The sequence below is a fragment of the Ipomoea nil genome, unplaced genomic scaffold, assembly GCF_001879475.1.
Source record: "Ipomoea nil cultivar Tokyo-kokei standard unplaced genomic scaffold, Asagao_1.1 scaffold0642, whole genome shotgun sequence".
NCBI lineage: Eukaryota > Viridiplantae > Streptophyta > Magnoliopsida > Solanales > Convolvulaceae > Ipomoea > Ipomoea nil.
In genome coordinates, this window is record NW_017617070.1 from 1,599,795 (window position 1) to 1,620,159 (window position 20,365).

Sequence of the window (20,365 nt, forward strand, 5' to 3'; positions counted from 1 at the left end):
ACTAAAAATTAGAAATATTGTAAGATGTATATTCTTAGTCTTATTATAATTGAAGTATAAATATTTTTTGAAAACCGAATGCATTGTAAGATGTAAAATTAGTATTACATAAATACAGAATACTATTAAAAATAGGTTATGATATTGAAAATTCAAAAGTATTACAAATTATTGAAAATTTATTTGTAAATTACATTTTGTGTAGTGTTCAAATAAACGCTAGAGTCACCACATGTTAAAAATTTTGAGACCATTTGGATACTCATTGCTTGTCGGAGTGTTCAATTGTACACCTTGAATTGGCATGTCATCATTTTGAGAATTGATGCGATTACCAATATCCATATGCTCATGCAAATAAATTGATTGTCCTTGGATATTTTCATTTTCTGAGCCCAAAAATGCATAATGTGTATGAAGTAAAATATTGGGACCGTTTCTAAAACTATTCATAATTATGGATATAAAGTTCAAAAATAATATAACGTATGCAATATAACTTGCTTATATTATTTTTTTTCAATGTAAAAAAGATGTATAACAATATTTTTTTTCATACAAATAATGCAGAAATCAATCAAATGGTTGGTTAAAGTAATACTGTAATAGTTGGTTTATTATATTATTTCATTTTTTATTTTTAAATTCTCAAAAATGACTTGAAATTAAATAAATTAATGTAGATCATAAATGATTTAATTTGTTTAGAGTATAAAAAGTAAAGAAATCATTAACCCAATTGTTATAACAAACAGGAAGAATACTTAAACAAACAAAAAAAAACATAAAACTATATACGTGCTAATACTATACAATTAATACCCAGTACCACTATTATCTTTCTAATGCAGTTAAATAAAATATATTCAACAGATTAAACTTTAAATATAACATATTTTGTATCAAAATCTATTTTTTAAATGAGTAACATCAATATTTTGTGTGTGTGTGTGTGTGTGTGTATATATATATATATATATATATATATATATATATATATATATATATATATATATATAATCCAAATTAAATACACTTACCCATTACATCATACTTTCTGCCCAACTGTAATATGAAACCAAGTCGAAACCCTGAAAGTATTCTCTTTACATGTATTTATAATCATTTCAGTCTGTATATTTAGTTCAAATCATATTTGAAGAGAATACATTAATTGGTTGTTATTGGAGACTGAACAGTTAGGTAGTATAATTAAATGATGCAGCCTAGGGATTCTTCCATCAGGCCATCACTATTAATCACGGCTATTAACATACATTGTAATACAAATAACAATACACATTGAATAACGAAGAGTTTTTTTTTTTTTGAAAATAATAATGAAGAGTTTCAAAAATTAATTAATATAAATTGTATTAGGACATAATATAAAACTAATATAATATAAGTCTAATTATAGAAATACAACTGAAAATATTCGAAATTAAAATAAATTAGCTAGATGAATAATATTATCAAAACGATAAAGAAAGTACAAATTATTATTTTTCAAAAAATACAAATTATTAAAGATTTCTTAATATACAACATTTTTAGTCGTAATTACAAAATTCTCATTATCATCACATATCAAGACTTTTAACCCATTTGACTGTCATTGCATTCTCCCTCTGCAGACCGCGACGGGGCGACACATCTTCTTCTTTACGATTCTTTCTGATCCCTCCCTTTTTTCTTCCGATTTGTTGCGATTCCTTTTAATATTCTCCGTTCATCTTCCATTCTATTGAATTCTCCGGTGTTAGATTAGATGCTATGACTAAACATAAATAAACAACTCCAAAAAATTCGGACATACAAAAAGCTAAGTCAATTTCTCCATTTCTTATGTTTTTATATTTAATCTGCAATTTAGATCATCATTTTACAGAATCTGTGTTTACTCACTTTGTTTTGGTCATAGTTCTACCTCAATTAGACATTTTTTTATATCTTTAACAAAATCAAGTACTCGTGAAATCAATTACCATAATCAGAATCACTTTTGAAATATGTACTGTTTTATTTTACAGATTACTTTACAAACGCGACCAAATCTATAATACAATTTAAAAAATATTCGATGAGATAAAATTCTTCAAGTTAACTTTTTTGTTTTCAACGAAAATAAAAAATACATAAATTTTCTAATTACTTTATATCAGTTTCATATTATTTGTTTTATTTTACAAATTACATTACAAACTCCACCAAATCTGTAATAGAATTAAAAAAATATCCAGTGAGATAAAATTCTTCGAGTTAACTTTTTTGTTTTCAACGAAGATAAAAAATACATTATTTTTCTAATTACTTTATATCAGTTTCATAATTATTTGTTTAAATTTTTTCATCTCTGCGCAAGTATTGTGCATGCACAGTCTTTTAATTTAACAACTGATTTTAATTTTTAAAAACAAAAATTAAGTAATTGATCTAATAACTATTTCTCTCAAAACTGTGTATTAGAATGAACAATCAAATTGTAATAAATCATAATTATTTAAGTTTTTTCGTTTTCAATAAAATTGTAAGTATAGAAAGTAGATTAATCTCATTTTTTAAAACCAATAACCTAATTTTTTTTTATTTCAGTAAACAATAAACTTTTTTTTTATTAAAACGTAAACAATAAACTGATTTATAAAATAAAATATTTGTTTAATATATAATTTTTTTATGTAAATGCGTTTCTTTCCAACCTATTGAATTACCTGCTTCCTTTACATTAAAAGAATTACTTCAAACTGTTTTGATCCTACTTGAGTTCAATTCCAAAATCACTCCACTCCATTCACTGTATCTATCCTTCGAAAAATGTATGTACCCTAATAGAATAAAATAAAATAAAAACATTTTATAGAAAATTTTCACAAATAATACAGCTTACAATTAAAAAGATACTCCGTAATAAATAAGGTATGTTTACCTCATCATGAATAGGCAGTCATTGCTATAGTTAGATGTCCTCCGTCAGATGTCCTCACATTTTCTCACTAAACTAATTATTATAGGTTTTCTATTGTGTAGATGCGAGTTTGGCTTGCAAGTATGTATCAAGAATGCATTTTGGAAAGGTTTCTGCTCTGCAAGGAGTATTAATGTGTTATGCATGCAAATCTTCTCATCCGAGTGGTCATTATATAGGCTGCAATATGGAGGAGTTCACCCTTTAAAAAAAAAAATACAATATGAAGATTTTACCTTGCTTGACAATATGCACCTCGGTCCTCTTCCACCACATTTGTGAAGGGTCATCATGGAGTCAATGAGGCAGCAAATCAAAAAACTGAACCACATTTGTAAAATAAAGGTAAAACTGGTTCTCATCTATGGTGCTCGGCTTCCATGATTGCACACTTTTAGGTTGACAAAGGAGATAGAGGCAGACACCCATACAAATAATAATAAAACCTAAAACTAAAAACCAGCAACCCATTTTCAAAAAAAAAAAAAAAAACAAAAACAAAAAAAAAAAACAAAAACAACAACCCATCACAGAAAATATGAAATTATAAACTACATAAAACCAAGTTTTAGGATAAATATCAGATAAATGGTCGTAGGGCTTCAAAACAGATGGAATAGTATTGTGATTTTCTATGGAACTACACATCAAAGGAAAAATTGTTATAGCAAACATTGTTAATATACATATAATATACATATAAACATGAATCTTAAAAAAATAGTGAAATAAAAATAGACTACCTTTCTTGAAGATGACTTTCCAGATTACCTAAAAAAAAAAAAAAAAAAAAAAAAAACTCATCTAAATTATCTTCCTTAATGATGAGTCTATTGTAGATTCAAGATGATCATACCTGAACAAACCAATGCAGTTAGAGAAGAACTTCTATCATATTTATCCATGGCCATACCCTGCAGCCAAATCCCCAACTTAGAACCTATTTGTTTTCATCTTGGTAATGTTGAAAATGTATCTCCCTTGCTCTCATTTGTTATGCTTCAATTTAAAAAAAAAAAAAAAAAAAAAAAAAAAAAAAAAAAAAAAACCACTTCCTTTAAACCTTTATGTATTTCCAATCTGCACAATCATTGAGTGTTCATCTTTGCCGTCTTGGACCACCACCCCTTGCCATGCACCGAAACAGCCTTTCTATCACCGTATCTTCTCACACCACTGCCAAAGGAGACTCTCACCCTCTCACCTCTCTCACTCTCAGTCTCTCACCCTCTTGCCTCTGACTCTCACCATACTCTAATCTTGACTGCCAGAAGTGAGACGCCTAGAACAAAGCGGCCGGCGACCACCAACGTCTCCACCTGCTCCCTCGTTCTAGCATATAGCTCGTCTCTGTTATCTTTCTCTCCGCGTCGTCCTTCTAACGCTCGCCGCCGTCTCAGATTCTTTGGCTCCCTTCCGTGAGTTTGGCCACCGCCTTGCACCATTCATTCATATATATAAAGCTCTTCAAAATCTGAACACCCAAATGCCGCTATATATATTACTATCTAAACAATTGAAAAGACTCATTGAAAACTGAAAAGACTCCTTGAAAATAATATCTGGTCATTATTTTTTCTTTGGAAATATAAACAACTTATTAATAAATAAACTGCTTTCTAGAATATTCTTTCCTTAGTAGAGGATATCTGACAAATCTCTATCTCTATTTATTTTTATTTATAAAAAAATGTGTTCACACTAAGCGGGAAAATACTGCAATTTGATTGGTCATGGCTATATGGCTTTAATATATAGAAGGATATTCGTTTATTAGTTTGTCATTTTACTTTTCCCTATTATTATTTAACTTCTTATAATTCTCAATTTTCGATTGTTCACTTCCACATTATTCCGCTATATTCCTAACAAGTGGTATCAGAGCAGTTTATTTGAGAATTATTTTCAAAGATGTCAACTGTTACCAAGTTCGATATCGAGAAGTTCGACGGGAAAATTAGCTTTTCTATCTGGAAGGTTCAGATGGAAGCCGTTCTAACCCAGAACGGTTTGAAGAAAGCGCTAGCTGGGAAGAAGAAGAAACCGGTTACAATGACAGATGTAGATTGGGAAGATCTGGATGACAAGGCACGTTCAACCATTCTTTTGTGTCTGTCTAAAGAGGTTCTACGTGAGGTATTAAGTGACACGACTGCGTCAGATTTATGGTCCAAGCTGGATACGCTTTACATGGCCAAAACTCTGGCGAACACGCTACGCCTGAAGGAGCGTCTGTACACAATCCGTATGACGGAAGGTACTTCTATTAAATCTCACTTAGATGAATTCAATTCTATTTTATTGGACTTGGAAAATATTGATGTCATAATTGAAGATGAGGATCGTGCTGTTTTATTGCTTGTCTCTCTCCCTAATTCATACAAGCATTTCAAAGAAATTATGCTGTATGGTAATAGAAGTGATACCCTTACTTTCGACAATGTTAAGTTGAACCTATTGTCCAAAGAAAAGTTTGACTTTGAAATTAAGTCTGAGGACAAAGGTGAAGGCTTGACTGTAAGGGGTCGTTCACTTGAATCAGGGAGTAGCAATAAAAATTCTAGATCCAAGTCCAAAGGACATATGTCCAAATCCTGTAAGAACTGCAGGAAGCATGGTCATGATGTGACTGAATGCTTCAAGTTGAAAAACAAGCAAGAGAGAGAAAAGAAGTCCGCTGAAGCTAGTGTTTTTGAAAGTGATTCAGAAGGCGATGTTTTGTTATCTGTTAGCTCCGGTTGCAAACGGAGCGAAACCGAGTGGATTCTGGACTCTGGTTATACATTCCACATGTGTCCTCACAAAGACTGGTTCGTCTCTCTGGAACTGGTTGATGGTGGAGTTGTCTTGATGGGTAATGATACCCAATGCAAGGTTAGTGGAATTGGAAGTGTGCAGATTAAAACTCATGATAATGTTATCAGGACTCTTGCTAATGTTCGGTATATTCCTGATTTGAAACGCAATCTGATATCGTTGGGCACCTTGGAATCTCTGGGGTACAAGTACATAGCTGAAGGTGGAGTTTTGAAGGTCATAAAAGGCTCTGTTGTTCTCATGAAAACTTCTCGTTCTGGAAGCGTGTACGTCTTGCATGGCAGTACTGTGACGGGTTCAGTAACGGTATCCTCATCGATGTCTGATGCGGATCTCACTCAATTATGGCATATGCGTCTGGGGCATATGAGTGAGAAAGACATGAATCTCCTGAGCAAAAAAGGCCTCCTTGGTGGTTCAGGTACGGGTAAATTACAATTTTGTGAGCATTGTATTTTTGGGAAAAAAAAGAGGGTTAGTTTCTCTACTGCTACACACCGTACCAAAGATGTATTGGAATATATACATTCCGATTTATGGGGACCGACTAAATTCCAGTCTATGGGAGGCTATAGATATTTTATGTCTATTATTGATGACTTTTCTCGTAAAGTCTGGGTTTATTTCCTGAAACATAAAAATCAAGCATTTTCTATTTTCAAGAAATGGAAAATACTTATTGAGACTCAAACAGGTAAAAAAGTCAAGAAGCTCAGGACAGACAATGGCTTGGAGTTCTGTGAGTCAGATTTCAATGACTTTTGTGCGACAAATGGAATTGCCAGGCACAAGACCTTGCCTGGTAAACCCCAACAGAATGGTGTTGCCGAACGTTTGAACAGGACTCTATTGGAAAGAGCTCGTTGTATGCTCTCTAATGCTGGGTTATGGAAACGGCGTGAATTTTGGGCCGAGGCCGTTTCTACTGCTTGCTATTTGGTAAATAGATCTCCACATTCATCCCTTGATTTCAAAATTCCAGAGGAAGTTTGGTCAGGTAATCCTGTTGATTACTCTATCTTAAGAGTTTTTGGATGTCCTGCTTATGCTCATTCCAGTACGGGTAAATTAAACCCGAGAGCGGTCAAATGCATTTTCCTTGGTTATGCCTCTGAGTCAAAAGGATATCGTCTATGGTCTCCTGATTCTCAGAAAATCATTCTGAGTCGAGATATCACTTTTGACGAAAATGCACTACTTTCTTCTGGAAAAGATTACAGTACAGGTGAGACGCAGAGTACTGGTGATAAGGTGGAGTTTGAGTTCAGGCCTAATGATAGTATTACTACCACTAATGGCAATACTAAAGATGATGCATCTATAAGTACCGCACCTCTCGTCGAGCCACAACGAGAGTACTCTATTGCCCAAGATCGGCATAGGAGGACAATTAAAAAACCTGCTAGGTACGCTAGTGACGATGAAACCCACTTGGTTGCTTATGCGCTTTCAGTTGCACAGGAGGTTGATGGTGATCCATCCTGCTATTCTGAGGCTATTTCCTGTGCCAACTCGTCCAAGTGGTTGGTTGCTATGCAAGAAGAGATGGAAAGTCTCGATAAGAATGAGACTTGGGAGGTGGTAGAGTTGCCGAAAGGTAAACGCCCATTGAGTTGTAAGTGGATTTACAAAAAGAAAGAAGGCATTCCTGGGGTTGAGAAAACACGTTGGAAGGCACGGTTAGTTGTTCGAGGTTTTGATCAACGTGAAGGTATTGACTTTAACGAGATTTTTTCTCCAGTTGTTCGTCATACTTCTATACGTGTTCTATTTGCTTTTGTTGCTCTTTTTGATTTGGAGTTGGAGCAACTTGATGTAAAGACTGCTTTCCTACATGGAGAGCTTGATGAAGAACTTTACATGTATCAACCTGAGGGATTTGAAGTTCCTGGGAAGGAACGTTGTGTCTGCCGTCTACAAAAATCTCTTTATGGGCTAAAGCAAGCTCCAAGGCAATGGTATAAGCGGTTTGATGCGTGTATGTTGGGGCAGGGATTCTTAAGAAGCCAGTATGATAGCTGTGTCTATTTTAAAGAATTTTCTAATGGGTCTTTTGTCTATTTGCTCCTTTATGTTGATGATATGCTCATTGCTTCCCCTGATATGTCTCTGGTTGATGACTTGAAGTCTCAACTAAGCAATGAGTTTGAGATGAAAGACCTTGGTGCAGCAAAGAAGATTCTTGGCATGGAGATACACAGGGATCGTCAAGCGGGTAAACTTTATCTATCCCAGAAAAAGTATGTTGAGAAGGTGCTTGATCGATTCAATATGTCCAATTGTAAACCTGTGTCTACTCCACTTGGTGCACATTTTAAGGTATCCTCTGGTTCATGCCCTAAGTCTGATGTTGATGTGGCTTATATGTCAAAAGTTCCTTACTCTAGTGCTGTTGGAAGTCTTATGTATGCTATGGTATGCACTAGACCTGATTTGGCTCATGCGGTAAGTGTTGTGAGTCGTTACATGCATAACCCTGGTAAGGAACATTGGAACGCTGTTAAATGGATTCTGCGGTACCTAAAGGGTACTTCGTCGTTGGGCTTGGTTTTTGATCGAAATTCTTCTACATCTACTGATATTGTGGGCTTTGTAGATTCTGATTATTGTGGTGATCTTGATAGACGTCGGTCTCTTTCCAGTTATATTTTCACTCTTTGTAATTGTGCTATCAGTTGTAAAGCTACGCTTCAGTCTATTGCTGTGTTATCTACAACTGAGGCGGAATATATTGCAGCAACAGAAGGTGTCAAAGAAGCTACTTGGCTACGGGGTTTGGTTATGGAACTTGGTGTTTCACAAGGTCACACTATTGTGTTCTCTGATAGTCAAAGTGCTATCCATCTCACCAAGAATGATACCTATCATGCCAAAACCAAACACATTGATGTCAGATATCATTTTATTCGAGATGTTGTAGTTGCGGGAGATATAGTCGTTCAGAAGATTCATACATTGGAGAATCCAGTAGATATGCTCACCAAGCCTCTACCTATCACTAAGTTCAAGCAGTGCTTGAGTTTAGTTGGCTGTTTCGAATGTTAATTTTCACAGTGAATTTGATCCAAGGTGGAGATTGTTAGGACACAAATTATTTGTGGCTCAAATCCAATAGGACAACGTGTTTTACCACCATTCACGTTGCTTCTTTTTCTTACATGTTTTCCTCTTTCTTCTCTCCTCCTTATGCTTGCCGCATTAGGCTCTCTCTTGCCATGTATAAATAGTTTAATCATTTACTTTGTATAATTGCTCATTTCAATCTAATTCTACATCTTACTTAATTTCTCTCTTTTGTCCCTACACATATATATACATATATATTCTTTGTCTCTCTATTATATATATATATATATATATATATATATATATATATATATATATATATATATATATATATATTCGTTTATTAGTTTGTCATTTTACTTTTCCCTATTATTATTTAACTTCTTATAATTCTCAATTTTCGATTGTTCGCTTCCGCATTATTCCGCTATATTCCTAACAAGTGCCCCTATAAATAAGAACACAATCAGACTTTGCCTCTTGATTCCCAACCTCGTCTTCCTCCTCAAAAGTTCTACCAGACATCAAAGAAAAATCACAGTAAGTTTCATAGCTCATCTTAGCATTTCATCTCTTCTAGTTTTCCTTCCTAGCTTCCATCTCTGAGAACTTAGTCTTAAGGTTGTTGTATGATTTGTTTGAGATGTTTAGGAGGTGAACGTGGGTGTAGATAGCTTGGGAAGAAGGTGGAATCCCAACAAATAGGAGGAATCTACAAAGGTATAACCCCATGGACACCCTCTTTGATATTTGGCTCTGTGAAGCCTATTATTTTGAGTAGAAATGAGTAGAAATGGTGTATTTTTGTTGTGTTTGAGCTAAGAAGTGATCTAGTATTTGTCTTTGAAGTGTTGATAATGTTTTGGATGTGTTGGACTTGTTTGGGATTGATTTTGCAGATGAAATAACCTATCTCGTGCACACACAGTGTGCACCAGCCTATTGTAACGGCCCTAGCCGCGGCCCATCAGGAGGGCTGCCAGCTAGAGCCGGGCCAACCAAGCCTAGGGCACGGCCCTAGGAGAGGGCCGTTGCCTAGGCCCGGCCATGTTGCGGCCTTAGGGGGGCGGCTCATGAGGAGCCCCGCCCCAGGTCCCTGAGTATGTACTGAGTGTGTTTTGTGCAGTGGCCGGGCCCTTATGGCTCAGCTACGTGTTGTTTCGGGCCAGGTGTCATAGGCCCTTGTGGCTCGGTATCTCGGGGCCGTCTTGACGCACGTCTTGGCTTTGATTTCGTTGAATTTGGATTAAAAATGAGCATGTTATGTTGGATTTAGTGTTGATTTTGCTACACAGTATGTGTTTTGAAGTTCACTGTGAAAGAGAAATGCTTTGCCTTTTTGCCTGATGTTATATTACATTAATGAGATGCATGAGCGATATATATATATATATATATATATATATATATATATATATATATATATATATATATATATATATATATATATATATATATATATATATATATATATATATATATATATATATATATATATATATATATATATATCAATGAAGTTTTGGAGGACTCGTTTGGACTATGTCCTCTTGGATGATTGTTATGGACATTGCGGTCGCAGTACATGTAATGCGGTGTATTTCCACGTTACGAGGTTGGAACCTGCCCGCCAGGCTTGAAATCCTGGTCAGGGGGTGTGCACGCTAAAAGTTCGATACTTGATTCCACAGAGTTTGAGCATAGAACCAAGAGAGTGGTTCGGTGGACGAGATGGGTATTAGGCCGGCTAGACGCCGTGCCCGGATAGGTTCGTTCACGATACGGTGAAGTTCCTACCTCGTCTATTTGCAAAGAAAGCGAGTCATTGCAACTCTAAGAAAGAAAGAAAGCAAGCGAGTCTTTGTGGCTCTAAGAAACCTCCACAGAAAAGTATTTTATTTTACAAGCGAGTGTATGAGTATACTTATAGATAGCACATGTCTGCATAAAGAGAATGTTGCATGAGATTGCATTTGAGTATAATACTTGCACGAGTTGCACATGAGTATAGTATTGCATGAGATTGCATAATGAGAATTATTAACCGAGTTTGTTTATGAGTATGATTGCCTAGTGCATTTTGAAGTCTTTTATGTCTAGTTCTGCCTAATGAGAATTTGATAGCATGAGTTAGTTATGATGAGATTTGTTATGAGAAATATGTGTTGGTGTACTTATGTTGATGAGTTATTTGTAGTTAAAGCATACCTGTGGATATTATAGGTTGTAAGCATATAGAAAGTTTGTGATGTATCCATAGTTGCCTATGTGATGAGATTGTTGATTATGAATGTGATCAAATGTTTTTTTTTTCCAAAAGTATACTCTATAGTACTTTACAGGGTTGAGTGTGGTTATACTTAGCTTCGTGCTAACGGGCGTTTTCCTATTTGTCTATGTGTTGTCTGTAAAACCCCTTTCAGGCGGGACCAGCGTTGAGAAGTGAACGAGTTAGACTAGTCTAGTAGTTATAGAAGTCTAAACTCTTTATGTTTTGATTATGACTTTATTTACAGGATTTTAGATTTATGTTGTGGATGACGTTTGATAATGTAGACTTCGGGGTTTCTTTTTCCCCCTTATGACTCTCAGTTAATGTAAGTGTAAAAATTATTTACACATTAAACTAATTGGCTATTTTATTTAGTAATAGCTTTATTAGTTTTTAATTAAGAAATTAATTAGACTTGTTAGAATTTAGTCTATTTCGGACCATGTGATATCTAAATGTGTGGATGGTATGCATTGGTGAAAGAAGAGAAAGACAGCAGCGCATGAAGCTTTCAAAGAGACAAAGTGGTGTGGTTGTGATTTAATTCGAACAAAATAAGAGGCTATGATTAAGGATCACAAATGAGGCTTAACATCTACTATTTAAGGAAGTAGTTCGAAAGATGAAGATTGCGAATTTTGGAGATTAATATACTGAGCACACATCTGATTTACAAAGCTTCCTATTGTAATGAGTTTTATTATCTAATTCTTAAGAATATTTAATCTGTACTACATGATCAGTACGTGGTACTGCTGAAGCATCATGTGAAGATTGTTCGGGTATTCGTGTGTCAGTCCTATAGAGGTGTTAGAAAGAGTGGTAGTGGTAAAGGCTGGAGGTCATCTATATTTACTTCTTGTAATACTCCTTTTGGTGAACATCTATAGTGGATTGGGCAGACATGGGTTGCCCCGCAGACGTAGGAGAAGGAGCTCCGAACTGCGTAACAATTTCTTTGTGTTTTTACGTTCCTTTATGATTTCTGCTTTTATTATTTACGCTTGCTTAAACAAGTTTAATTAATGAACATAACTGGTGCATAACTTAAATAACAAGTAAAAATACATTGCTTTTTATTTTCAAGTCTCACGGTGCAATTTCAGTTAATTTTATGGATGTTAGTTATTAAATCTTTGTTTCTAGTTCTACCCCCAGCCTGTGCAATCACCACGGAGTGGTGATTGTGGCGGCGACATTCCCACTAGTTATCTTATTTAGTTGTTTATCCGCTGCTTAGTTTATGTTAATTGTGGTTTTGAATTATAATTAAGATTTAGAAAAAGTGGGGTGTTACAGCTTGTTTTAAACCATATAACGATTTAACAAACTTATAGACTTTCTTCTCTTGGCCCGGAACCACAAAACCCTCAGGTTGTTCCATATAGATTTCTTCATCTAACTCGTCATTCAAGAAGGCTATTTTTACATCTATTTGATGAACTTCCTAATTCCATAGTGCGACTATGACAAGCATCATGCTTATGAAATTTATTCTCATCACGTATTGAAGTAATAAAGGCCTTCATATTGTAATTCAGTCAGACCGATCACATTATGTGTTTGCACACTACTAAGTTGACTTGGGTTTATATATATATATATATATATATATATATATATATATATATATATATATATATATATATATATATAGAGAGAGAGAGAGAGAGAGAGAGAGAGAGAGGCGAGTTCAGGTGCGGCAATGTCTTACGGTGCGGCAACACCAATAGTTCAACAAATATGCACCATCAACGTTAAGAAAATACACCACACAAAACAGAGTAAACAGAGCCCCGCATCACCAAACCACACCATTAGGTGTGAGTAAAAACACCATACACTGTTCGAAAATACACCATTGGGGGTGGTGAGTTATATAGTGTATTTTTTTGAGTCTGTTGTGTATTTTGTGATGTTTTTATTGCATTTCATTGTGGTGTGTTTTTATTACACTGTTGGTGCATATCGTTAACATTGTTGGTGTATTCTGGAATTTCGCCGCACCGCCGCATGGGAAGACCCCGCCGCATTTGAACTTTATTCTATATATATATATATATATATATATATATATATATATATATATATATATATATATATATATATATATTGTGCGTATGAAGGACCGGAAGGTCCATAAGATTAGTAAGGGTGTGTTTGGTTCACACACGAAAATTGGAACCAGAATGAGTATCAAATACTTGGTAATGGTAATGGGTTTTAGTGAAAGTATTTTGCATGTTTGGTAGTATGGTGGAATGAGATGATTATCAATAATGTTGTTTGATTATGTATGATCCTATAATGGGAATAAAGATTTTAAAAATACAAGAACACAAAATCAAGACAATTGACTCTAATATAAAGACATCCAAAACACCAATCTGAACAAAAAAATAAAAACAAAAATTTAAAAGCACTAATTAAAGGGGATGAGAATGAATAAGGGAATAAATGGGGATGATACTCTTATTTTATTTGGGTATGAGTTTTTGAATTAAGGGGGTATTTGAAACTCATAGTAGTATTCTAAAAAATTATCAACAAAATAATACCAATCACTTTGATACCCATTCCTTAGAGCTATACCTGTCAACCAAACACACCCTAAATTCTTCTTGTAGCAATGTTCTTGACATCACGCTCAAGGATGTTTCTCATACCGTCAGGTGGGTGAATCAAAACCGATGTTCCCCAATCGTTGACTCGGGTTAATGGGATCATTTGAATCTACACAATTTTGTCCCAACCTTATCAAATCTATACATTATTGGCTATGTCTCCGGTTAATGAGATGGTTGAAAAGAGGCTCCACGGGTTATCCGGTTTTCTTGGTAAGGCCGACTTCTTAGTCTGACAAGTCGGGAAACACATCCAAGGTCGGAAACTAGTGCATATGCTATGCATATCCCTATCAATGCCATTGGGTTAGTACCTCTTTTTGGTGCATTTTGTTATTTAGAATATATAAGGCCTCCATAAAGAAAATTTTTCTTCTAAAAAAATCAATATATTGTGATTTTTTGATCAACAGATGCTATACTTTTGTACACAGTGCACAAAAAGTCCCTCCATTATCGCTGATTAGACTAGATCATTGGTCTCTTGTGACAAATTTCACCTCTGTGACCGGTTGAGATGCTCATGCGGGCAAAAAAAATCAATATATTGAAATATAACTCAATGCTTAATTATTAAAACATAGAGATTATATTATTAGGGAGTAACATATTTCAATTCACGATATTATTGCCGGTCGGTTCTAACATGGCATCTGCGTGCATCCAATTTACGTACAACAGTAGGACTAAAACCCCCAAAATACCTGCTTATAAGGAGCCTCCAAGTGAACCCCAAAACATAGACTAAAAACCATCATACCAAATGGCACTCTCAAAATGCCTTAACCTTCCATGGTTGCTGCTAGCTTGCATGGCCGCCGGCGTGCTTTTCACGGCACTCTCCGCCGAGCCCTCTGCCTACGATAACGCATGCTTCCTCCAGTTCGGCACGAACATCGAGCCGTGCTACGACTACCTGCAAAAGGGAGGGGAGACGGTCCCGAAGGTATGCTGCGACGCCGTGAAGTCGAACTTGAAGGTGTTCGGCAAGAGAACCACGGTCTGCGATTGCATCCAAGATCTAGTTGAGGGCGCCACCGAGGAGCAAACTGACCGCTTCTTTGCGCTGCCGGGGATGTGTGTAGACGACTCTCGTTTGAAGTTCACCCGCCACACCAATTGCTCCCTGGTCGAGTGATGAGATTTGGGAGCACAAAATGCATGGCACCAGCTAAGGGAGATCCATATATTTATATGATGATCGAGACAATAAGATATACTAATTAAAGATATATCCAATTATTATTAGTTATACCATTATACAATAATCTATATTTTAGCATACACGTTGATTAAAAGACATGAGAAATTGGAGTAGTTATTGAAAAATAATACATTACTATTATTTATTGTGAAATTTATTAAATCAAATGAAATAATTAATGAATGATGATACGGTACTCAAGTCAAGACCCTAACTCCACCACAAAAGCTAGCTCATGAGTGGATGTTTAGCCCCAACTTAAGTACCACTCCACAATCTCTTGTGGAGCCGATGTGGGATCGTATCATTACCCACCCCTTGAGAAGCCGACGTCCGCGGCGGCTCACACTCCGGACTCTTCTCGGCACCAGGTAGCCCTTTTCCCCCTTGGATGGCTTCACTCCGGACCTTATCAAGCACCAGGTAGCCCTTTTCTAGGTCGCCCCCTCCGCTAGGCCGGCACCGGATGAGTGGACGGCTTCACTCTGGATAGCTTTCACTCCGGACTCTTCTTGGTTCCCTTTGAACCTTATCAAGCACCGGGTAGCCCTCTTCCAGGTAGCCCTTTCCCACCACACTCCGGCCTCTCAACGAGAGCACCAAATGATACGGTACTCAAGCCAAGACCCTAACTCCACCACAAAAGCTAGCTCATGAGTGGAGGTTTAGCCCCAACTTAAGTACCACTCCACAATCTCTTGTGGAGCCGATGTGGGATCGTATCAAATGACAACTGTCAAAAACTCAAAATAGAAGATAATTTACAAAGGAACAACTCGGTCGGGCATTTGGTTTAGTAATCACAGTGTAACGTTCCAAATTTGATTTCCCAAGGGAACTATCTAATTGTCTTTTTTAGTTGTAGTAATCAGTTATGGACAACCTAAACTAGTTAATTTACCTCCTTTAGTGCTTTACCACCGACTAAGGTCACAGGCTCACACTCCTCATACTATGGATTTCACTCTAAGCACACTTTCAGGTAGACAATAAACTTTTCTGCAAGTATGACAAGATAACTTACAGTGTGTACATACATACATACATACATATATATATATATATATATATATATATATATATATATATATATATATATATATATATAGTAAGATTCAAGTGCGGCGATGTCATTAGGTGCGCCGTCACCAATAGTTCAACAAATATACACCATCAACGTTAAGAAAATGCACCACAAAAACACACATAAATTAGGTACGCAACACCGAAAACACACCATTAGGTGTGAGTAAAAACACCATACAGTGTTCAGAAATACAGCATTGGGGGTGGTGAGTTATATGATGTATTTTTTTTGGGTCTGTTGTGTTTTTTTTGGTGTTTTTTACATTTAATTGTGGTGTGTTTCCCTTACACTGTTGGTGCATGGTTTTAACACTGTTGGTGTATTCTGAAATTCCGCCGCACCAGAAGACATCGCCGCATTTGAACTTTTTCATATATATATATATATATATATATATATATATATATATATATATATATATATCTTGCTTTGAATTTTTTTTCTTCTTGCGTTTTTTTATTCAACTATGGACTCAAGTTCATTTTTACGTTTTTTAATTATTTATTGCTTGAGTATAATATTGTCTATATTTGTGATTGACATATGTGTAATTTTTGCGATTAATGTACTGGTGTGCACTGCAACTTCTATAGATGTGTATTTGCACGGTCAGTCCTCGATGCTTGATTTTCGTTCTATGCGCATTAGCTTCATGTCTTGATTAAGAGACATGAGAGATTGGACTTTTTGCAAATTAATAATAATAATAATAATAATAATAATAATAATATTATTATTATTATTATTATTATTATTATTATTATTTGTTGTGAAATTTATTAATTCAAAATGAAATAATTGAAGAATAACAATTGTCAAAATAAAAGATAATTTATAAATTAAAGGGACAACCCAGCTAAGTTGGTCAGACATTTGGATTAGTAATTACAACCTTTTTAAGTTTGACTTCTTATTTAATAGAGTCCGTAGTACTAAAAAAAATGTAAATTGTCTATTCGCTTTCTTAATTGCGTTAATTCTCAAAATGGTCCTCCAACTATGGACAACCTAATCAAATTTTCCTCTAATCCTCTATTGGTTAAGATCACAACACGAATTGCATACTCAGCGCATATTCTGATAGCGGCTGTAAGCTTTCCTATAAGCTTTCACGTAAATATGACAAGATAACATACAAAATATAATATTAGATGTACACAATTTGTTGGGGTAACATAATTTGATTTGATTAGACAATGAGTTCTATATATATATATATATATATATATATATATATATATATATAAATCAGGTTCAAAAGAGAACATCTATTAACATGTGAATCTATGTACCGTTACACCGTTGATCTTGTGGTTTATAATGATTTTGATCTGGTAATTAAATATATATCACTGCACTATTGCATCACATCACGACTGCACAATTGTACCGGATGCACCATTGCATCACTCCTTAGATCTTGACCATCCAATCTCACATTTCACCGGTGCATAGAAGTTCACAAGGTTCACACCCAAGAAGTAGTTCTCACCTAAACCGAACCCATATATATATATATATATATATATATATATATATATATATATCAGGTTCAGATGAGAACCACCTCATACGTTAGAACCTGTAAATTAATTTAAACCATTGAGATTATGGACTAGACGACGGAGATCTACCCATGCATTGGCCAAAATTAATGAAGAAATTCACACTTTGAAGGCAAAGAATAAATCAGGAAACGCAATTTGGTCACTCAACCAACTCCCAAACGGGATTAATACACCCGTTGAAGTGTAAGTAACATGTGTTAAAAGTGCAAGTGTGCAAGTAACATATTAAGATACCAATATTTTTGTTTTTTTTTTTTTGAAAAATAGGATATAAATATATAATTATATATACATGCCTACTTTATGAAGATCACTTCATAACATTTTGGGGAGATAAAAGCCTAAACTTAATAGAAGATATTACCTAGTTACAAAGATTGTTACAATTTCCAATGACAATTTTGATGAACTAAATATGGATGACGTACGATTTAAACTTGTGAGTCTACAACTCTACATTCCCAATTATCTCAAGAAAGAGTATGTACACCTCTAGTCCATCTGGATTAAAATGTCACCCTGATCACGACAAAAAGGGTTCACAATAAATGGTCCAAAATTAAACATGACCTGCTTTCAAATTCAAAAAAAAAAAAAAGACCTGATGCAAGGATTCATGTAACTAGGCGAAGCGCACATGAAGCCTAAACAAGTAGTATTACTAAAGCATGGGTATGCTCATTTTTACACTTTTGTTTTCAAAGGGGTGATACATCCTTAGAAATCTATAATTATAAATTAATTTTATTTATAAAAATAACTATTTGTAGGTTTTATTATATTAGTAGAGTTCGGGGAGATTATAATGGATTATTATATTGTTATAATCGGTAGAACATTATAATTAGTTGGGACTGAATAGGAATTATTAATATAATAGATTAGAATATTATAAATAACAGAATCCATATATCGTAAAGAACAACAAAAATAATAATACAATACAATATTTCTATATTTCTCCATCCTTCTTTGTCTGTATTCTCCCCTCCTTTGTTTCTATCTCATCCCCTTAGTTTTTTCTTCCATCAATTCTCTTCTTAAAGTAAACATAACACATCTACTCAAAATGGCACCTATTTGATAGGAAATTGTATTAGTTCTCCAACTTCAACTCAAAATCTAAAACTCCCCATCTCCTCGCAGTAGATTGCCTTCATCCTGACCGCACAAGCTTAACTCACTAGTTCGGTACGCAATATTTGAGAAAAGAAATTAAGGTTCAAAACTCCGCAAAAACGATATATATAATGTGGGATTATGTTCAAAATTGACATATTCCTTGTGAGCACCGGCATTTGATCATGTTTGCTGAAACACTGAGTTATCGTGATTTACATCCGTTCTGTCATGCTCTTGTGATTTATATTCTCTCACATGCTATGTCGAGCGAGTGTGGGAATACCCTTATGGGGTGTTTAGTTGGCATGAATTGCAATTCAATTAAATAATCAACTACATTGTTTGGTTTGAGGAAATTGCAATTCATAGGTCCCATATGAATTGCAATTTAATGAGTTCATCCATACAATGAAAAGGGAAAAGGAAAGAAATGACATATTTGTCCTTCAATTCATCCATACACAAGAGTATTTTAATCTTTATATCACTTCTCCCATTTCCATTATTCTTCCCTACCAAACAATGTAATTGTAATTCCTACTTTATTCCCACCTTATTCTTTTCCCATCGAATTATAATTCCTTTTCCCGTTAATTCCTTCCTTCCAGCCAAATGTCGCCCTGTTAAAGTTGGGAATTCAAACATTTGGGAGAAGATTGGTTTCATCCTTCACTTTACCAACTATCCTTCCCAAGCAAACACCTCTATAATCCCAAAGCTCTCTTGGGTCGTAGGACCCAGGCAGCTGGACCATAATCCCGCGTCATGAAAAGGGAAACAACAAAAAGAAAAAGATAAGGCCGGGAAAGGTGGCAAGTCCCAGTATTCCCTTCTATAATGTTGAAATCACACAAATATTTAATGAGAGTGAGCACTTGAAAATATTTCTTTCTATAGCAATTATTTTATCTTTAGGGGCTAAATATTATGTGTAAACATTTTCACCATTTTCCATTAACAAATAATTAACTGACAAAGAAGATCACCTTCGACAGTACGTTATGTTAAGAAATTAACAATTAAAGACACTAACAAAACACCAGGACTATGTGGTCCAATGGTATCCGGGTTGGACTTCCATTTGGAAGATTATAAGTTCGAGCCTCAGTGGAGGCGTTATTGGTTCTTTGTGTTTCAATAGGTTGAGAAAGTATATGAACAGAAATGTAATAGAGCCAGTAACTTACAAAACATTAAAAAGATTATAAAATAAATAAAATGATAAAATTTAAATACAATAATAAATTGATGCTTAAGCTCTTCTTGCACGCAAAAAGATGCGTGTACACTTGACTACATACTAATCAAATTAAACTCATTATGGAAATGACGACTAAAGGTTTGTCATTGTTTTATTTTAATTAATGATGAATCTCTTGTGACAACTATCATAAATTTTTATCTATGAGATGAATCGGATTAAGTTGACAATATAATACTTTGGAGGTCAAAAAATACGAAATAATACTTTTAAATCAAAATGTAATATTTAGGGTTTAAACAATTATTTACAAGAAAAAATATAATACTAATCATGAATAAATTGATTGATTATTATTTATGAGAGAAAGAGTACTACTTATGAGAAAAAAATGTAATACTTTTGATAAAAGAAAAATACAATACATTTAAGAGTT

General features: G+C 34.6%; 1 protein-coding gene and 2 long non-coding RNA genes across 3 annotated transcripts in view; all 3 read left to right on the forward strand.

The window, feature by feature from the left end:
* The window catches only part of LOC109174666, a 9,360-nt gene extending 3,771 nt beyond the window's left edge, over positions 1–5,589 (forward strand). Inside the window, exons 2-3 of the long non-coding RNA XR_002053144.1 lie at positions 3,637–3,644; positions 5,578–5,589. This is a non-coding gene — a long non-coding RNA (uncharacterized LOC109174666). The remainder of the gene's footprint in view (positions 1–3,636; positions 3,645–5,577) is intronic.
* Positions 5,590–14,510: 8,921 nt separating this feature from the next.
* On the forward strand, positions 14,511–14,885 carry LOC109174407 (non-specific lipid-transfer protein 1-like). The gene has a single exon (XM_019323645.1). It carries the CDS (start codon positions 14,511–14,513, stop codon positions 14,883–14,885), a length of 375 nt encoding a protein of 124 aa, XP_019179190.1.
* A 252-nt stretch (positions 14,886–15,137) lies between these two features.
* Positions 15,138–15,579, forward strand: LOC109174667. Its single transcript, XR_002053146.1, has 2 exons — positions 15,138–15,322; positions 15,375–15,579. It is a non-coding gene; the product is annotated as an uncharacterized LOC109174667 (long non-coding RNA).
* The last annotated feature ends 4,786 nt before the right edge of the window (positions 15,580–20,365 follow it).

What these genes read in the sequence shown, in the direction of transcription:
- LOC109174407 (XM_019323645.1), top strand. Translation starts at nt 14,511, where the DNA reads ATGGCACTCTCAAAATGCCTTAACCTTCCATGGTTGCTGCTAGCTTGC.